The 18,132-nt window shown below is 39.6% G+C and overlaps 1 protein-coding gene across 9 annotated transcripts in view; it reads left to right on the top strand.

Annotated features, from left to right (window-relative positions):
* RBMS3 (RNA binding motif single stranded interacting protein 3) overlaps nt 1-18,132 on the top strand; it is an 817,329-nt gene that overhangs the window by 785,915 nt on the left and 13,282 nt on the right. For 5 of the 9 annotated variants that reach the window (XM_049870948.1, XM_049870956.1, XM_049870954.1 and 2 more), the window contains 2 exons: nt 11,199-11,279; nt 14,278-14,405. In XM_049870948.1, the coding sequence (XP_049726905.1) occupies nt 11,199-11,279; nt 14,278-14,405 (209 nt within the window). Of the gene's footprint in view, nt 1-11,198; nt 11,280-14,277; nt 14,410-18,132 lie in introns of those variants that run through there. The other 4 variants (XM_049870955.1, XM_049870951.1, XM_049870950.1 and 1 more) reach the window with 1 other exon arrangement.

The raw sequence follows: 18,132 nt of genomic DNA, 5'->3' as shown, positions 1-18,132 counted from the left end.
CAGCTAAATTGTGTTTAATTTGAAGATGACTTCAGGTGATTGTTTCAGTTCAAGGTTCAAAATTTTTCTCAGGGCAAGAGATTTGGAGGTTCCTTCAGCCTCAATGGATCCAGTAAGTCTGGATTCTTTAAGAAATTTGAAATTCTGTTCCACATCCCCACCCCTTTTGATCAGCAGTCATCTACTGAGTCCTTGATAAAAACATTCAGTAATGGCAGCCAGGCACTGTCCACTTCTGCTCTCATGGCAAAGGAGGCAGTAGTTCATGGAGGTAACTAGACCTGCAATCCAGCTTCTTCTCTCAGTGGCAACAGGTTTTGTTATGCTTACTTGACACAATACTTGGCACATAGTAGGAGCTCAATAAATTTTTACTGCATGTTGCTGAAAAGTATTGGGATTTTACTTGGCACATAGTAGGAGCTCAATAAATTTTTACTGCATGTTGCTGAAAAGTATTGGGATTTAACAAAAAACACCTTGGGGTGTCAGTTCCCTGAGCTCCTCGCTTCTGGTGATCTTTTACTCTAGAGCAATTCCTAGAATTTGTCATTACTAATCGCTGTGCCAGCTCTAAATCTCAGTTTCAAACGTGTCACTCTCTGACCACCATCTCATTCCTTTCCAGCACACTTTTTCTATGACCCTTATTGCAATAATTCTTTGAGCATTAAGCCTTCTGACCATGTTTTCGCTGTCAGTTTTCCTGTTCCTTTCTTCACAGATTTGCCTGGCTTATATTCCATGGTAAAACCCTCACCTCCCTTGGTCCACTCTTCCTTCATAGTACTTTCCTGGTAAAACCTCCATCCTGCTTGTATCTAATTCTAAGTCTGCTCTATTCTTTTGAATACCTGAATGGGGCTTCAGTAAAACATGCCACCAGGCTGATGGGTTTCACAATAACTTTGTGACCACACAAGTTATATAGGCCCTCAGCATTGCCCAGAAATCTTCTTCCATAACCCTGTGCCATTCACCGTCCTACTGTCCATGACAAGCACTTCAAACCTTTTCTCAGAGTCCCAAACCCACCACCAATCACTTTCACCTTGCATCTAAAAACCATCCCACTGCCATCGAGTCAATTCTGACTCATAGGGAGCCTACAGAATTTCCAAAGCTGTAAATCTCTGCAGAAACAAACCACCACGTATTTCTCCCATGGAGCCACTGGTGGTTTCAAACCACCAGCCTTTCACTTAGCAGTTGACCTCTTTAACCCCTGCACCACCAGGGCCCCTTTCACTTTGCATACTACCTGAAAAATAGAAATGATGAGAAGATAACTTAGGTATCTTATCAAACCATCCAGTCTTCCTGCATCTGAATCCATAGTCTCTTTCCTTCTATTTGAATGGATAAATTGTTCTTGCTCTCATCTTAAGATCAACACTTCCTTTTTTCTGTCTGTCTGTTTTTTCGTAAGCTCTTTTATTGACTTATAACATACCTATGTACAGAAAAGGACACAATTCATGAGTGTACAGCTCAATAAGTTTTACCAAGAGTAAACACTCATGTATCCACCACCCAGATCAAGACATAAAATGGTCCTATCATCACCGAAGCCTCCTTCGTGTCCCTATCCTTTTATTATCACCACAAAAGTACCTACAATCCTGACTTCTAATACTGTAGATTTGTTTTTGAACTTTATGTAAATGGAATCATATAGTATGAAGTCTTTTATGTCTGTCTGCTTTAATTCAGCATTACATCTGTGAAATTCATCCATATTTGTAGAACATTTTGTTTTTAAATTATTTATATCATCATGCCATATATATAATTGATTCATTTTACTGTTGATGAATATTTAGGTTAATTTTGGGACTATTTGAAATAATGCTACTCGTAAATATTTTTGTATATATCTATTGTTATACATATGTAAGAATTTCTGGTGTGTATGTACCTTTTTTTTTTTTTTTATGTACCTAGGGAAGGAATTAAATGGTCGTAGGTTCTTTTTAGGTTCTGCAACGTTCTGCTTCACCGGCACTGCCAAACAGCTGTATAGAGTAGATGTACCAATTAACCTTTCACTACCACTATATGAGAGTTCCTGTGGTCCACATGCTCACCAACATTTGGTATTGTCAGTCTTCCATTTTGCCATCCTGGAGGAGTGAAGTGTTATATCATAATACTTTTAACCTACATTTCCCTGGTATCCAACGAGTGAGGTTGATCATCTTTTCACATGCTTGTTGGCCGTTTAGACATTTAGATATCCTCTTTCCAGACACCTCTGTTCAACCCCATTTGTGTGTGCGTTTACGAATCTGTACATTCGTGTATGTGTATGTGTATGTGTGTATTATATATATATATACACACACATATATGAGTTTTTAATTTTGTTTTCTTAATTGAGATTTTTATTAATAGATTCACATGCAGTCAAAAGGCATAACATAGAGAGATTCCTGAGCACATGGCCAAACTCTACCCGGTAGTAACATTTTTCAAAACTGTAGTATAATATCATAGCCAGGATATTGACATTGATACAATTCACAGATGTTACTCGGTTGTCCCCAGTTTTACTTGTATTCATCTGTGTGTGTATGTTACATTCTATGCAATTGTATTACATGTCTAGGTTCTTTTACTCAGCCCCACAGTTAAGTTACTGAACAGCATCAGCACCACAAGTATCCCTTCCGTTGTATCTTTGTGACCATACTCACCTCCCTCTCACTCCCTCTTCTCCATCCCTAACCCCTGGCAACCACTAGTCTGTCCTGCATGTCTAAAAGTTTATCATATCAAAAATGTTATATAAATGGAGTCATGTTGTTGTTGTTGTTAGGTGCCGTCGAGTCAGTTCCAATTCATAGTGACCCTACGCACAACAGAACGAAACACTGCCCAGTCCTGCGCCATCCTTACAATCATTGTTATGCTTGAGCTCATTGTTGCAGCCACTGTGTCAGTCCACCTCATTGAGGGTCTTCCTCTTTTCCACTGACCCTGTACTCTGCCAAGCATGATATCCTTCTCCAGGGACTGATCCCTCCTGACAACATGTCCAAAGTATGTAAGATGCAGTCTTGCCATCCTTGCCTCTAAGGGGCATTCTGGTTATACTCCTTCCAAGACAGTTTGTTTGTTCTTTTGGCAGTCAGTGGTATATTCAATATTCTTTGCCAATACCACAATTCAAAAGTGTCAATTCTTCTTCGGTCTTCCTTATTCATTGTCCAGCTTTCACATGCATATGATGCGATTGAAAATACCGTGGCTTGGGTCAGGCACACCTTAGTCTTCAAGGTGACATCTTTGCTCCTCAACACTTTAAAGAGGTCCTTTGCAGCAGATTTACCCAATGCAATGCGTCTTACAGTATGTAATCTTTCGGAATTGGATTTTTGTCGTTGTTCAGCGTAATTCCCTGGAGATGCATCCAAGCTGTGCATCTATGAATAGTCCATTCAAATCCATTAAAATTTGTTTTTCTTTTCCTAACTGATTCGTAGAAGTTTTTTAAAAATATGTATACAAGATTTTTTCTGTGACATATGTATTTATTATAAATATCTTCCCTCAATCACTTGAAAATGAGTTCTTAGTTTTAATGAAATCAATTTATCAATCTTTTCTTTTTTCAGGGAAACTTTGGTGGCGTAATGGTTAAGAGCTATGGCTGCTAACCAAAAGGTCAGCAGTTCAAATCCACCAGACACACCTTGGAAACCCTAAGAGGCAGTTCTACTCTGTCCAATAGGGTTGCTGTGAGTCAGAATTGACTTGATGGCAATAGGTTTTTGTTTTGTTTTCTTACATAGTTAGTTCTTTTTGAGTCACATTTAAGAAATATTTGCTTTTTCCAAGATTCTATAGCCATTCTTCTGTTTTCTTCTAAAATCTATACTATTATACTTTTTATGTTAATATTTATGATCTATCTCAAATTAATGTGGTATATTTGTGAGTTAAGGAGCACTTGTGGCTCAGTGGTTAAGCGCTCAGCTGCTAACCGAAAGGTTGGGAGTTCAAACCCAACAGCCACTTCACAGGGGAAAGATGTGGTAGTTGGCTTCCATAAAGATTACAATCTTGGAAACCCAAGGGGGAAGTTCTCCTCTGTCCTATAGAGTTGCGCTGATTTGGAAGCAATTAAATGGCAGCAGGTTTTTTTTTTTTTTTTTTAGTGGTGTGAAGTAAGGGTCGGGGTCATTTTTTTCTCATAGAGATATCCAGCTGATCCAGTATCATTTATTGAAAAGATCATTCTTTGCCTCACTGAATTGCAGTGGTGCCCTGGTCATCAATCAGGTGCTTCTGGATATATTTTTTTCTGGTCTCTCTCTTCTGCTTCATTACTCTGTTTGCCTATCCTTGCAACAATACCACACTGTCCTAATTACTGTGGATTTCAGTAAGTCTTCATATCTGGTAGTGTACGTCCTCCAATGATTGTCTTGGATATTCTAGGTCCTTTACATTTCAACATATATTTTATAATGAGCTTGTCAGTTTCTACCAGGAAATTAGGATTGCATTGAACATATAGATCTCTTTGAGGAGAATTAACATTTTAACAATATTGAGTCTTCTAAACCATAAATGTGATATACCTCTCCATTTATTTAGGTCTTATTTAATTTCTCTCAGCAAATGCTCTCTGCTTTTGAGTAAGACGTCATTCATGTATTAGACATATTTGTAGATATTTGGGACAATTACTTCATCATTCACAACTTTTTTTTTCTGTAATGGTGCATTGAAAAGTAAATAGCCTGCTTGGTAAGTTAATTCTAACAAAAATCATTATGAAAGCACACACTATTACTACTCTGTATGGCAATCCACTTCATTCTACAAAATTTCATTGCCAGAAATAGAAAGGCTGTAGAAAGACCTGACCGGTAGTGGTCCAAGGAGGAGTTCAGCCTTACCATGCCCTATTGGGGACGCTCTTTTCTTTAGGGAAAATGCCTCCAGTGCTGTCCCTCTCTGTGGAGGATCTCCCAGCCCTTGGGTGACATGGATGCTTGAAAAGCATTCTTGAAATTACCCTCCAGGCAGCCATGACTAATTAGTCAGAGCAAAGCATGTGAGATGATACCAATTTGCCATCCCAGGTCCAGGCACTACTCCCAAACTCTGAGATGATAGTATTATACAAATCAAAAAAATATGGCCTTCAAAACCCCAGAATACCTCTACCTCGGAGAACACTGTACCACTCTCACAGTCCTTCCACCAACCGTGAGGAACCATGACTCAGGTTTTTCCCTGTATCCTCAAGCTCCCTTTATTAGAAGAAACTTTGTACCAGATGATTTTTGAAAGTAATTCACACTGCATGCTGTTAGCACCACCTTCCACGGTTGCTGCTTTCTGCTGCTCAACTTCTTTTCTAAGTTGCATTTTTAGAACTCTTCCTGTATCCTTCTAATTAACGTCCTGGGCTTGGTAGGACCTGGGCAATTCCTCTTTCTGCAGTGAGTTAAGCAACTTTAAGAATTTTATAGCTAGGACTGGAACCACCGATTTAAAATCTAAACAGTATAATAAGTCAAAACGTGCCCATTTTGATACATTATTTTAGGAAATTTCAAAAATTAAAATATGGGAACTTCTTTGCCACTCCCTCGCTCCATAAATAATTAAAATAAAAAATTTTTGCGTAGGAAATATGTAAAACATTTTTGTTGTGTTTTGTTTTGCTGGAGGAAGGGAGAGTAAATTCAGAACTAATAATCTGGGCTTTCCTTCTCTGTTTCCACAGAAATAATCAATGATTCCATAGTAACAGAAACAGTTTATTTGTTTCCACTTAAATAGGCAAAAACACAGTTCTTTTCTAATCTTGCCATTTTTTTTTCCCTCTATGTAACTATATTGGTGATGCAGCGTCTAGACTTTTTGGAACAAGTGATGGAATCTGGAGCTTATTTTGTGGGTTTGAAAATGGTTGTTTAGGGCTCCTACATACTCAGATGTGAAAACCCGGTGCGTTCAGAATACGTAAAAATTATCAAGCTGCTTACCCCCCAAAATGTATCCATTATTGCTATATATAACTTCAAGCTGCTACTGAAAAAAATCGTATAAGTTCATCCATTGCCCCTGCATCAGCTCACTGTAAGGTGGTTCACATCAGCTATGGTATTGAAATGATTAAAAATAACTAAATGATTTGTACTCGTGAAAGAATCTTAGCAGGTATTGTCTCGTCAGGTATTTTCTAACTTGTGAGAGATACCGGTAAAGAAATTAGCTTAAGGGACAGACATCTGTTCTTGTTATGGTTTTCATAAGTAATCCATGGGAAGTGATCTCATCAAAGGGGCAGACTTTTGCTATCACAGTCATTCCCGTAGTCCTTTGTCAGTTGTTAGGTGGATAAAGTGAAAGCCGTCTTTGAGGCACATGGATCTAAACAGTGTTTGTGCAGCCTGGATCCTTAAATCTGACTGTAGTTTATCTGTGCCCTTAAGGAAATCAAACTGTGCTTGCAGAGAAAGTTCAGAATCATTTGTCATCAATTACCCCAGGTGAGAGTTGACATTACACATAGCTGTAGATATTTCCTCTAAGTACTTGCTCCTAATTTTATAAGGCTGTCACTTCGTGAGCCTTTACCTTCGAAAATGTGTGTCTACTGCAGGAGAGCTGTGCTGCAAAAGTTTATACAGAGATAATAGTTTCAAGGGGTATAAAGCTCTGTAGATTTGACATGCTTAAAGAAATGCTGTCTTTAATTTTCAAACAACTTGCTCAAGCTGTCTATTAGATTTTCTGTGACAAAAGAAAAGCAACCAGAAAGAATTTTTTCTTTTTTTTTTATTGAAAGATAGACATACATACGCACACGCAGCATCTGACCTGAGCTGACCTCATTTATACCATAAGATCTGCATTCGTTCCGTTCAAAAGAGCAGCATAGAATTAAGGTACGAAGTATGCACGGTAGCCCTCCTAGAAGAATGTCAAGCATCCGGAATATGAAGTGAAAATAAAAACATATATTCGGAATCAACTCGACGGCACTGGGCTTTTTGTCTGGGTCATAGGAAAGAAATAACAATGAAGATGTGGATCAAAGCATGTTCTTCTTCATCTTGGCTTATCTTACGTGGGACACCAGTCATTAACAAAACAAAACAAAAAACCAAACCAGTTGCCTTTGAGTGGATTGTGACTCATGGCAATCTCATGTGTTTCAGAGTAGAACTGTTCTCCATAAGATTTTCAGTAGATTACCAGGCTTTTCTCCTGAAGCACCTCCTGGTGAATTTGAACTGGCAACCTTCTGGTTAGTAGCTGAGTGCTTATTAACCATTTGTGCCACCCAAAGCCAAAACCAAACCCATTGCCATGGAGTTGATAGCGACTCATAGCAACCCTATAAGACAGAGTAGAACTGCACCATAGGGCTTCCAAGGAGCAGCTGGTGGATTCAAACAGCCGAACTTTTGGTTAGCAGGCATAGCTCTTAACCACAGCGTCACGGGGGCTCCCCCCAATTATAAAAACCCGTAGCAAGAACAAGCTGCTATCTCTATCACACGGCAGTGATCAGAGGAAGCTCTCAGAATCTCATGTTATTAACTTCTAAGCTAATGAAGTAGACTGAAGTGTGCTGAACTGTGGATCAGAAGAACTGGGTTCGTTCCCATTTTATCCATGGGCCTCAGTTCCTCCATTTGGAAAATACATGAACCATCCTGACTAACTCACTGTATTGTTCGAAGAGAGAGTGAGTAGGAATTTACTTCATAGGCAGTTCCGTTTTAGGTACATTCACAGCTTCATTGTGAGTCATGGGAGGAGCCAAGGGTTATTGATTCAATTTTACTGAAGTGGAACACAGATGAGATTTCAAATAACTCAGAGTTATTTGAAGAAGCTTAGCTAAGAATCACATAAATGCTTCTCATTAACTATCCTTCCTGGGAAAATTAACTTGGCAAAAGAAGTCTAAATAATGGGGTAGATTCTATTGTGAACTCGTGAACATCACTGTATGTGACCACAGCCATGTCCTCCACTCTGGTTCACGGAAGTAGGGGTGGATCAGAATATAATATAGGTGCTGGTGACATCATCTTCTTATGAAAAGGCACACATACTTAAAAAAAAAAAAAAAGTGGGTTTTTTGCTGGGTAGTTGCAAAGTTTGAATCACTAACTCTGGAAAAGAAAACACACAAATTATTGAGGAATTATCTTTTAGCTGTTCTTGTTCGGTGCTGTCAAGTCGGTTCCAACTCATAGAGACAGTATGTACGACGGAATGAAACACAGACGGGTCCTGCTCCATCCTCACAATCGTTGTTATGTTTGAGCCCATTGTTGCAGCCACTGTGTCAGTCCATCTCATTGAGGGTCTTCCTCTTTTTCACTGACCCTCTACCGCACCAAGCATGAATCTTTCACCAGGGACTGGCCCCTCCTGATAACATGCCCAAAGTACATGGGATGAAGTCTCGCCATCCTCACTTCTAAGGAGCATTCTGGCTGTACTTCTTCCAAGACTTATTTGTTTGTTTTTTCTGGCAGACCATGGTATATTCCATATTCGTTGACAACATCGCAATTCAAATATATCAATTCTTCTTTGGTCTTCCTTTTTCATTGTCCAGCCTTTGCATGCATATGAGATGATTGAAAATACTGTGACTTGGGTGAGGCACACCTTACTCCTCAAAGTGTTGAAATCCTTTAGCTAGTATATAGTAAATTTTGAAAAACCATGATCAAAGGTGAGAACAGAGCCAAAACAGTATGAATTCTGTGCATAGGTAAATTCATAGTTGGTAAAAATGTATTTACTCTTGCTACAAATCTACTAGGATTTGTGAGATTTAATTAAAGAAACATTTCCTAAATATGTTCCCTAGACCACTAATTCTGATAGGTGTTACCTCCCACCCCCCCAAAAAAGGGAATGCTGGTTTAATCATCCTTAAACAGATTTCTATAAAACATGATCTGTTGGAGTTTTTTTTATTATAAGTCAACATTAAAGAAGAGAATATATTATGCAGCATTGCTCAAATACATTGGAACATAGAAAGCTTTTTTTTTTTTTTCTCCCAGCAGTTGGATTAGTGTTCCTGAAATACATTGTAGGGAATTCTAAGTCAAAGAATATGTAAAACCTATAGAAAAGAGGCAAATCATCTGTCTGAAATGGCCAGAAAACCATGATTCCCAACATATTTGTTCTATTGTGCATAGGGTCCCTAGGAGTCAGAATTGACCCGACAGCACCTAACAACAACCACCTCTACAGAAGTTTTCTGGTCGAGGCACATACCTGTCATAGGGTTCTTGATGTGAAATAATATTTGCTGAACTGTGACTCTAGACAGGCCTACATATTTAAAGAATTGACAGCCATCACTTAACTGAATACTTACTGTCTGCTTAAGGGAACAAGAACAGTGAGAAGAGTTGGCTAAGATATTTGTTTAAAGATTACGCAGACATATATGGGGTGGTGACATTAATATCTATAATGAGCTCAGAATTATCAACGGCCAGGGAGCATGGAAGATTTGTAACCATCAGGTATGGAAGAGTTATGTCTATCTCCTTTCATTCAGACATAGAACAATTATTTACTGAGTACCAAGCATTGGACTGGGTGTTGGGAGATGCAAAGACAATGAAAACTCAGCCCATGCCCTTAAGGAGATGACAGTGTGGACAATTTTAATAGAAGGGTGGTGAGTGCCAGGAGAGCAAAGACAACAGGACACAGAAATCTTCTCTGATAATCTTCAAACGTAAAGCTAAATTACTAATATCACCAGGCTTCTCAATAATTGCTCTTGGTCCCAGTTACACAGTAGTTTTTTGCATAGATACAAATTGCACTCAGTTGTCTTTAGTAGCAACACATGGATTACAGACAGCAGTTTGGGGGTTGTTCAATTTAGTGTTGTTTCATTAAGGCCATCTCTATTTGTAGCAGATAGATACAGTAGAACTGTACCTAATTAAGATGGCGATGCATTTATTCCAAAGGTGATTTATTGCCAAAATTCTCATGAATATCAAACAACAGCAACAACTGATGAGCTAGTCTCCATCTTGATAGTTCTCTTAATTCAGAATCATACGTCCCATGGATACAGAAAGTACCAAGATATGAAAAATGTACTGATTTAGAATTTATTTATACATGGACTTAATATTTAAACTCAGCAAATTAATATTTAAACTCAGAATACAGCTCAAAAACCTTGCAATTTTCTCATCAAAATCATTCCTCGACCTTTATGAAAAGAGAAACATTGTTCATTAGATGGTCCTGGTTCCAAAGTTTTGTGATGTCAGTCAAGCTTAGAACCTCAGAAACAGTAGATTCTGTAAGAAAATTCAGTTCTCAAAGAGTATGATTTTTAATTAATTGGGGGGAAAGTGTATTAAAAATAGGGATAGGGATCATATTTCGTGCTTATGTAGATAAGCATATAATTTCTGTGGGCATCCCTTTCTTCTTTGCAAAAATACACGTTAACCCCAGTACGTATTTTACTGAAAAGTACAACTTAATGAAACACAATTTGACTGTTTCATAATTCATCTCAATGATTAGGATTTTGAGGGTTGAAGAAGTTAAACAGGAAATATTGACAGGGCCATGACAATGGAATAGGGGAAGGGAATAAAGGTGACTTCAGTGTTTCCTACAATGCTGTATTTTAAGATGCAAAAATGACAAAATAATAACAGTCAATTCTGAGTGTTGATATGTATGTATTTCTTACATCATTCCTCTATTTTCATTTGTGTCTTAGTTAGAAGAGAGTTTATTATCAACAATTAACCTGATGATTCATTCATTCAACAAATATTTGTTGAGAGCCTACTATGAGATCAATGCTAGCCATAAAATGAAGGAAAAAACAGACATCATCCCTCATGGAGTTATGTTTTAGATGTGATCTCTGGAATTGAAATCTGACACAGGGTGTTTAAGAACAGGGACAGCATGGGGTGAATTAACTTGTAACGAAACTTTCGAGGTGAGACTGCTATTGGTATTTAATCTGGAAGCGAAGGTCATTCTATACTGATAGGAACTGCCTTATTTTTGGTCAAAATAGAATCTGACTTTAATCCTTCACTAGCCCTGGGCCACACAGCTAATTCAGACTTGTGCAGCATCTACTTTTGATACTGTAATTAACCCCAAGTTCACATGCATTTTTCTTTGATTCCCTCTAGTATATGACTGCTGCCGCTCCTATGCAAGGGACCTACATTCCCCAGTACACGCCTGTGCCTCCGACAGCTGTCTCTATTGAGGTAAGTCTATCTTTGTCTTACAGGAAGAAGTGAAGGAAGATATATGTCAGGTACATAGAATATGGTCCCCCATAACCCAAAGAATTCTTGTGTGTGATTTTTGCGGTGCTCTAACATTTGAAATTGCAAACTCAGCATTTGAAAGTATGTTCATTGATTCCAATATGCCTGTGTTTTTCTTTCCATATAAAATAAGGTAGTCTGGTATAAAGATATAAAGGGAGTTTGATTTTTCATATTTGGAGAAAAGACCAGAGACCAAATCACTACGCTATCAAATGTTAACCACACTCATAAACAGGGAGGGGGGAAAAAAAGTTTGCAGCTATTTGACTGAGCTAGCTCTCTAAAAAAAAAAAAAAAATTTTTTTTTTTTTTAGGGCCTTTTTATTCGAAGAGTAGTCTCTGGGCCACCATCATTGGCATCACCTGGGAGCTTGTTGAAGGCCCCTGGGTGGCACAAAATGTTTACACTTGACTACTAACCTAAAGGTTGACAGTTTGAACCCCCCCAGCAGTGCCACGGGAGAAAGGCCTGGTGATCTTCCATAAGAATTCCAAGAATACCCAGTGGAACAGTTCTACTCTGTAATACATAAGGTTGCCATGAGTCAGAATCAACTCAATGGCATCGGGGTTTTTTTGAGGGGGGTTTTGGAGCTCCTTAGAATTGCAGACCCTAAGACATCACCCAGACCTGCTAAATCCTAATCTGCATTTTAACAAGACCCCTCAGGGATCCAAATGCATATTAAGATGTAAGAGACACTGGACTAGTGTGCTAGTTCTCAGCCTCTTCTTGCACACTCCCATTATTTCGGGAACTTGAAAAAATATTGATGTCTGAGTCCTGTTCCCAGAGATTCTGATTTATTTGTCTGGGGTATGACCTGGGCATCACGACTTTTAAAAGCTCCTCAGGTGTTTCTAATATGTACCAGAAGCAGGAACCACTGCTCTCATGAATAAACCTTAACAATTTTGTGGCTTCCTCCAGGTAAGAAAGAAAAAGTTGGTTCATTCTTATTTCTGTGGACGCCATGAATCATGAAGACATGTTGTCCGTAATGGAAGCTTTGGCCCTTTCCTCTTCTCTTTCCATTGGGCTGCATCCTTCTCCTCCACACGTCATTTTTCTGGACAGAACCATCAGGCTACATAGAAAAGGAGGGAGCGTAGGGCTGGGCAAGTGGTGGTGAAACGCTTTAATGTATATTCTTCTCTCTGGTCCTGATGCTCATCTTCCCCTGTCCTGATACACATATGCTGTCAAGGTCACAGTTCCTTCCTTTCCTTCACTGGGGACTCCTCTGCAGTTGATGTCATTGATACTTCATGGATGGCGAGCTGGTGTTTTGGCACCACTCCACTTGAAAGTCCATTATGATTCTCCCGACCTCAAAAGCCCCAGAGATTGGAAATTCCAAAGCATCTCCCACATTGTAGGACAGTCATGCTTCGCTAGCCTTATTTAACCCTGTAAGAGTGACCCTTACAGACTAAACTGAATCTTATGTTTGTTAATTGATTAGTATAAAGCTCTGCCACATATCTGCATTTCTCTGTCTCTATTAAAGGCAAATGCTTCTATACAAAACTTGAGTACTTTGATGACTATGAAATAATAAGGCACATTTGGTGGTGTGGCTAACTAGAAGCAGTCTGATAGTTAAATCTGAGATGAAAGAAGGTTTGTCACTGAGAGAAATGTAAGTACATATTGATGTATGTTTTGAATTTAAGAGGAAAAGCAGCGATTCATCTTCTATGTGAAAACACTCACTGAAAAGTCACCAGTATCCACGCAAGAAAATGCAGGTAGGAAGTTCAGAAAAATGTACAATACTAAGTGGTATATTAGGATGGGAAGGCTGAATTAATACAGTGCGGTTTTTCAGATTCAAAGGAACAATCAGAAGAATTCTTTTTTTCAAGGATCTTTAGTTAGTGGCCAAGAATTGACCAGGAACATTTGAAACCCAAAATCACTTCAGGTGTCCAAGGCTATAAATGAAACCAGAAAAATTGGTTCAGACGGATGCCTTCTTCATGCCCACCCCGTAACCTGTTGCCGTTGAGTCAATCCAACTCATAACGGCCCTATAGGACACAGTAGAACTGCCCCATAGGGTTTCCAAGGCTGTAAATCTTTATAGAAGCAGACTGCCACATCTTTCTCCCACAGAGCGGCTGGTGGGTTTGAACCGCTGATCTTTTGTTTGACAGCCAAGTGCTTAAACCACTGCACCACCAGGGCTTCGCTCTTCCCTTATAATGACCAAATAAAACCACCTACGCCTCTTTCAGAATGAAACATACACGCCTGGTGATGACCACCTCCAGAAATTCATTCTTGCTGACATCTACAAGAAACAAGAAATAGAAAGGGTACCGGGCAAAACCAACCAAAATTAAGGACAAGTTTTTTTCTTTTAGGAAACCTCTAAATGAATTCCAGCTCATGCTATGCAAAACAAAACAAAACAAATCAAATCACTGAAGGAAAAACCTGTTTAACTGTGTCCTTTAAAAAAGAAACCCAAGCTTCAATATAGATTTTTATTAAAGGCCACATTTCCACTGTTCTGCCAAGTCATATAGACATAGTAGAGTGCGTGACTCCAGGCAAATGTTTGAACATACAGTTCTTTAGAGGAACCCTGCATAAATTCTCTAATTCATAAATTATTATTTAATGTGACTATATGCCACCATGGTTTAAAAGTACCAAGTATGGGCAAAATAGTTTTCTGCAATTCGGCGGGTCCAAGGACTTCTGGTGGTAAGGCTTCTTGGTGACACATTGGACTGAATTCCTCAGTCTTTATCTAAATATGCTGTGTGGTTTGCCTCTACATACTTACTGTAGTTATTTCTTGTCACTGAGAGCAACAACTCTACTCAGGCCCAGGAGATGAAGGCTGTTCTCCCCAATCCACTGGAAGAGAGCCCTTTGCTAAAACCAATAAGTCCTCTGTGTTCTTCTTTACTTCCTTAGGGTGTTGTTGCTGATACCTCTCCCCAGACGGTGGCACCTTCATCCCAGGACACCAGTGGTCAGCAGCAACAGATAGCAGTGGACACATCCAACGAGCATGCACCTGCATATTCTTATCAACAGTCTAAGTAAGTGCAGGCTATGCTGAGTTCTTTCCCTGAAGATCAGCCATCTTGACATCTGTCTCTCATGCTGTATCTGCTAGCTTTTACCGTGTAACATATAGTAAATCACCCCCAAACCTAATGACAAGCATTTATTTGGCTCGTGATTATGTGGGTTGGCAATCTGTGCTGACCTCAGGTGGATGGCTCTTCTGGACTCACGCATCTGCAGACAGCTACTAGTCACCTATGCAGCTCAACTGCTGGGTGTTGTCTCACTGTCCGCTGGCTGATCTGGGTGCCTGGGCCACGAGTTTCTCTTCCTCCAGCAGGCTTATTCACATGGCAGTTTCAAAAGACCAGAAAGAGGAAGAATGCAAGCTCCAAGGCACAAACACTTGCCATACTCCACTTGTGACTCATTTGCCCAGACTCATTGACCAAAGCAAATCACACAGCCAAGCCCAGAGCCAATGTGGAGGGTACTGTCAAAAAGCTTGGATACATGAGAGACATTGCAGCTATTTTCACAAAAATCCCACCATACATATGTTTGGGAAAACTCCAGAATTCCCAGCTAAAAGTAGATAGTCTGCGTTTTGGTCTCAGTTTCTTCATTCTTAGATGAGGAGAGTAGCAGCCACCTTGCAGGGTAGCTTTGAATACTTAGTCAACTAATTCACGGAAAAGGGTAAAATGTAAAGCAACATAAAAACAAAAACAAAAACCCAGGCCAGTTGCTGTTGACTCAGTTTCGAATCATAATGACCCAATGTGTGTGGAGTAGGACTACACTCCATAGGGTTTTTAAGGCTTTCAGAAGCAGATTGTCAGGCCTTTCTTTGAGGTGCCCCTGGATGGGTTTAAACCACCAACCTTTCAGCTAGTAACCCGCTGCCGTTGAGTGGATTCTGTTTTATAGCAACCCTGTAGGACACAGTAGAGCTTCCCCATAGGGTTTCCAAGGAGCACCTGGTGGATTCAAACTGCCAACCTTTTGGTTAACACCCATAGCCCTTAATCAGTGTGCCATCAGGGCTCCAGTTTCAGTTAGCAGTAGAGCATTTAACTCATAACGACCCTACAGGACAGAGCGGAACTGCCCCATAGAGTTTCCAGGGAGTGTTTGGTGGATTCGAACCATTGTCCTTTTCGGTCAGCAGCCAAGCTCTTAGCCACTGAGCCACCAGGATTCCTAAAGCAAAATGGAATAGGTCCTATTCAGGAATTAAGTGGTAAAGAAAAAATCAGATAATCAGACTTAACTCTTGAAAATCCTGAAATCACTTGTAAAGCAAAGTATTGTTTACTTTGTGTTGAGTAATTATGTAGACTAACATTTGAGAGCTTCTGACTGAAACCAGAGCAAGGAACAAAAGGAAATACAGAGGTCTTGGCATGCAAACCATTCTACTTCGTAGATAAAAATCAAATCCCTGGTGAATAGAGAATTCCCAAATGATCCTGCCTTCTGCATAGTGTTGCTCTGTTTCTTTGTCATCATTTCTCTTTAACCTCAAGGTATATTAAGAGATTTGTTTGTTGTTGAAAGATTAATCAAGCTAATGGGTCTTCCATCTGTGGTTTAGCTTCCAAAGTCAGCTCTGTAAATTCAATGTGCTCTGGATGTGACTTCATCATGCAGATAGAAAGTGTTATTATTGTTGTTGACGTTATTATTATCACATAACTTTTAGGCGAGGTCATTAGTGAATGAGACGGTATTTTTGTTAGTTTCTTGGGATTTTTTTTTGTTTTGTTAATATACCTATGTTGTTGTGTTGTTACGTGCCTTCAGATCCCTTCTGACTTACAGTGACCCTATGTACAACAGAACAAAATAGTTCCCGGTCCTGCGCCATCCTCACAATCATTGCCACGTTTGAGCCCACTGTTGCAGCCTGTGTGTCAAACCATCTCACTGAGGGTCTTCCTCTTTTTTGCTGACCTATAGCCTGTATGAATCACTTTTACGTACACCACAGGTTATGGGAGGCTCTAGCATTCTGCTCAGAGTCCCTGGGTTGTACAACTGTTTAACACTCAGCTGCTAACCTGAAAGGTAGATGGTCCTCACCCACACAGAGGTGTTTTGGAAGAAAAGGCTGGCAATCTGCTTCTGAAAGGGCACAGTGTTGAAAACCCTATGAAGTGCAGTTCTCTTCTGCACACATGGGGTTGCCATAAGTCAGAATCAACTGGACGGCAGCTGGTTTTGGTAGTAAGGGCACCTACAGAGACACTTATTAGAAAGCAGGCACAAAACAATTTATACGGTTTGCTCCATAAGCTTGATGAAGCCCAACTCTGCACGTGAAAAACCCACTCATGTAGACTAGACAATTTCTACAGGTTATCCTTCTAGACGTCACCAGAAATCTTCTACTCCAAGACAGTCCCATTTTGAGCTCAAGCCTCAAGCAATATCCTGAAAGTTACAGGCTACAGATTTCCCTACATTTTTATTATAGGTTGTTTGTGTAAAGTGGAGAGTATCTCTAAATGTTGTAGCCAATCCGTGTATCTTGAATACTCCAAATTCCACAAATGGAGGTTCATTTCTAGCATCCATTTAGCTAATTAACCAGCTACTACTTTCATCAGGCACCCATTTCTAACAATCACTATGCTAATTGAGGTATGGATAGCTTCAAGTACTTGTACAAACCTCTGGCCTTTCTCATTAAACACTAGCTGACCTTCCATGGGGTGTGGACTTCTGATTAGGACAGCTGAATGTCCCCTAAAAAGTAGCTAGGCCCCATCACACATACCTTTAACACCACAATGTCTATAGTGATGGTATTTGAACATAAACTACAACAGAAGATTGTAGGAGAAAAGTTTGACAAAGATACATGATGTACCTCTGAATAAAGGAGTTATGTCTGGGATCTCTGTCTGCAAATATTTTAATATTTCACATTCCGCTTTCCAAGCTAAAAAACCCATTCTTACGTTTTATATTCATGCTTTTCTTTTCCTTCATTGTTAAAAGAGGCTAATAATGCAAAGGACACTCTGAGCACTTATACGAAAAAGGCAGAACTGATAACTGTGTTCTGTTTTGGAAATTCCAATTTCCATCCTAGTAATTATGTTTTACCTTATGTTATTAAGAAAACCTTAAGGTAAGCAGAAATAAGTCTTCAAGCGAAGTGAAATTCTAATAGACAGAATCAGAACTTCTTGGTTCATTTTCCACCTTTGTCCCTTCCTAGTTGTCACTCAGCCTTTCTGAGCCTCATTTTCCTCTTCTGTAAAGTGAGAGGATTAGATTAGGGTTCTCTATGAGTCGAAATTGACTTCACGGCAAGGGGTGTGGTTTTGGTTTAAAGGGTGTAAGGGGGAACCCTGGTGGTGCGGTGGTTAAGAGCTGACTGCTGACCAAAAGGTTGGCAGTTCAAAGCCACCAGTCATTCCTTGGAAACCCTGTGGTGTGATTCTGCTCTGTCCTTTATGTTTGCTATGAGTTGGAATCAACTCGATGGCAACGGGTTTTTCGGTGTAAAAGGAGCTCTGGCTGCACAGCAGTCAAGCACTCCCTGCTAACTGAAAGGTCAGTGGTTCAAACCCACTAGCCACTCCACAGGAGAAATATGTGGCAGTCTGCTCCCATAAAGATTAGAGCCTCGCATAAACAGTATACAAAACACTACTAACAGTGCAGAAGAAAAAGTAGATAAGTGGGAGCTCCTAAAAATCAAACACCTACACTCATCCAAAGACTTCACCAAAAGGGTAAAAAGGT

Source organism: Elephas maximus, chromosome 27 (assembly GCF_024166365.1).
Source record: "Elephas maximus indicus isolate mEleMax1 chromosome 27, mEleMax1 primary haplotype, whole genome shotgun sequence".
NCBI classification, from domain to species: domain Eukaryota; kingdom Metazoa; phylum Chordata; class Mammalia; order Proboscidea; family Elephantidae; genus Elephas; species Elephas maximus.
The sequence above is the reverse complement of the archived record's forward strand: the minus strand, read 5'-3'. Positions and strand labels throughout refer to the sequence as shown.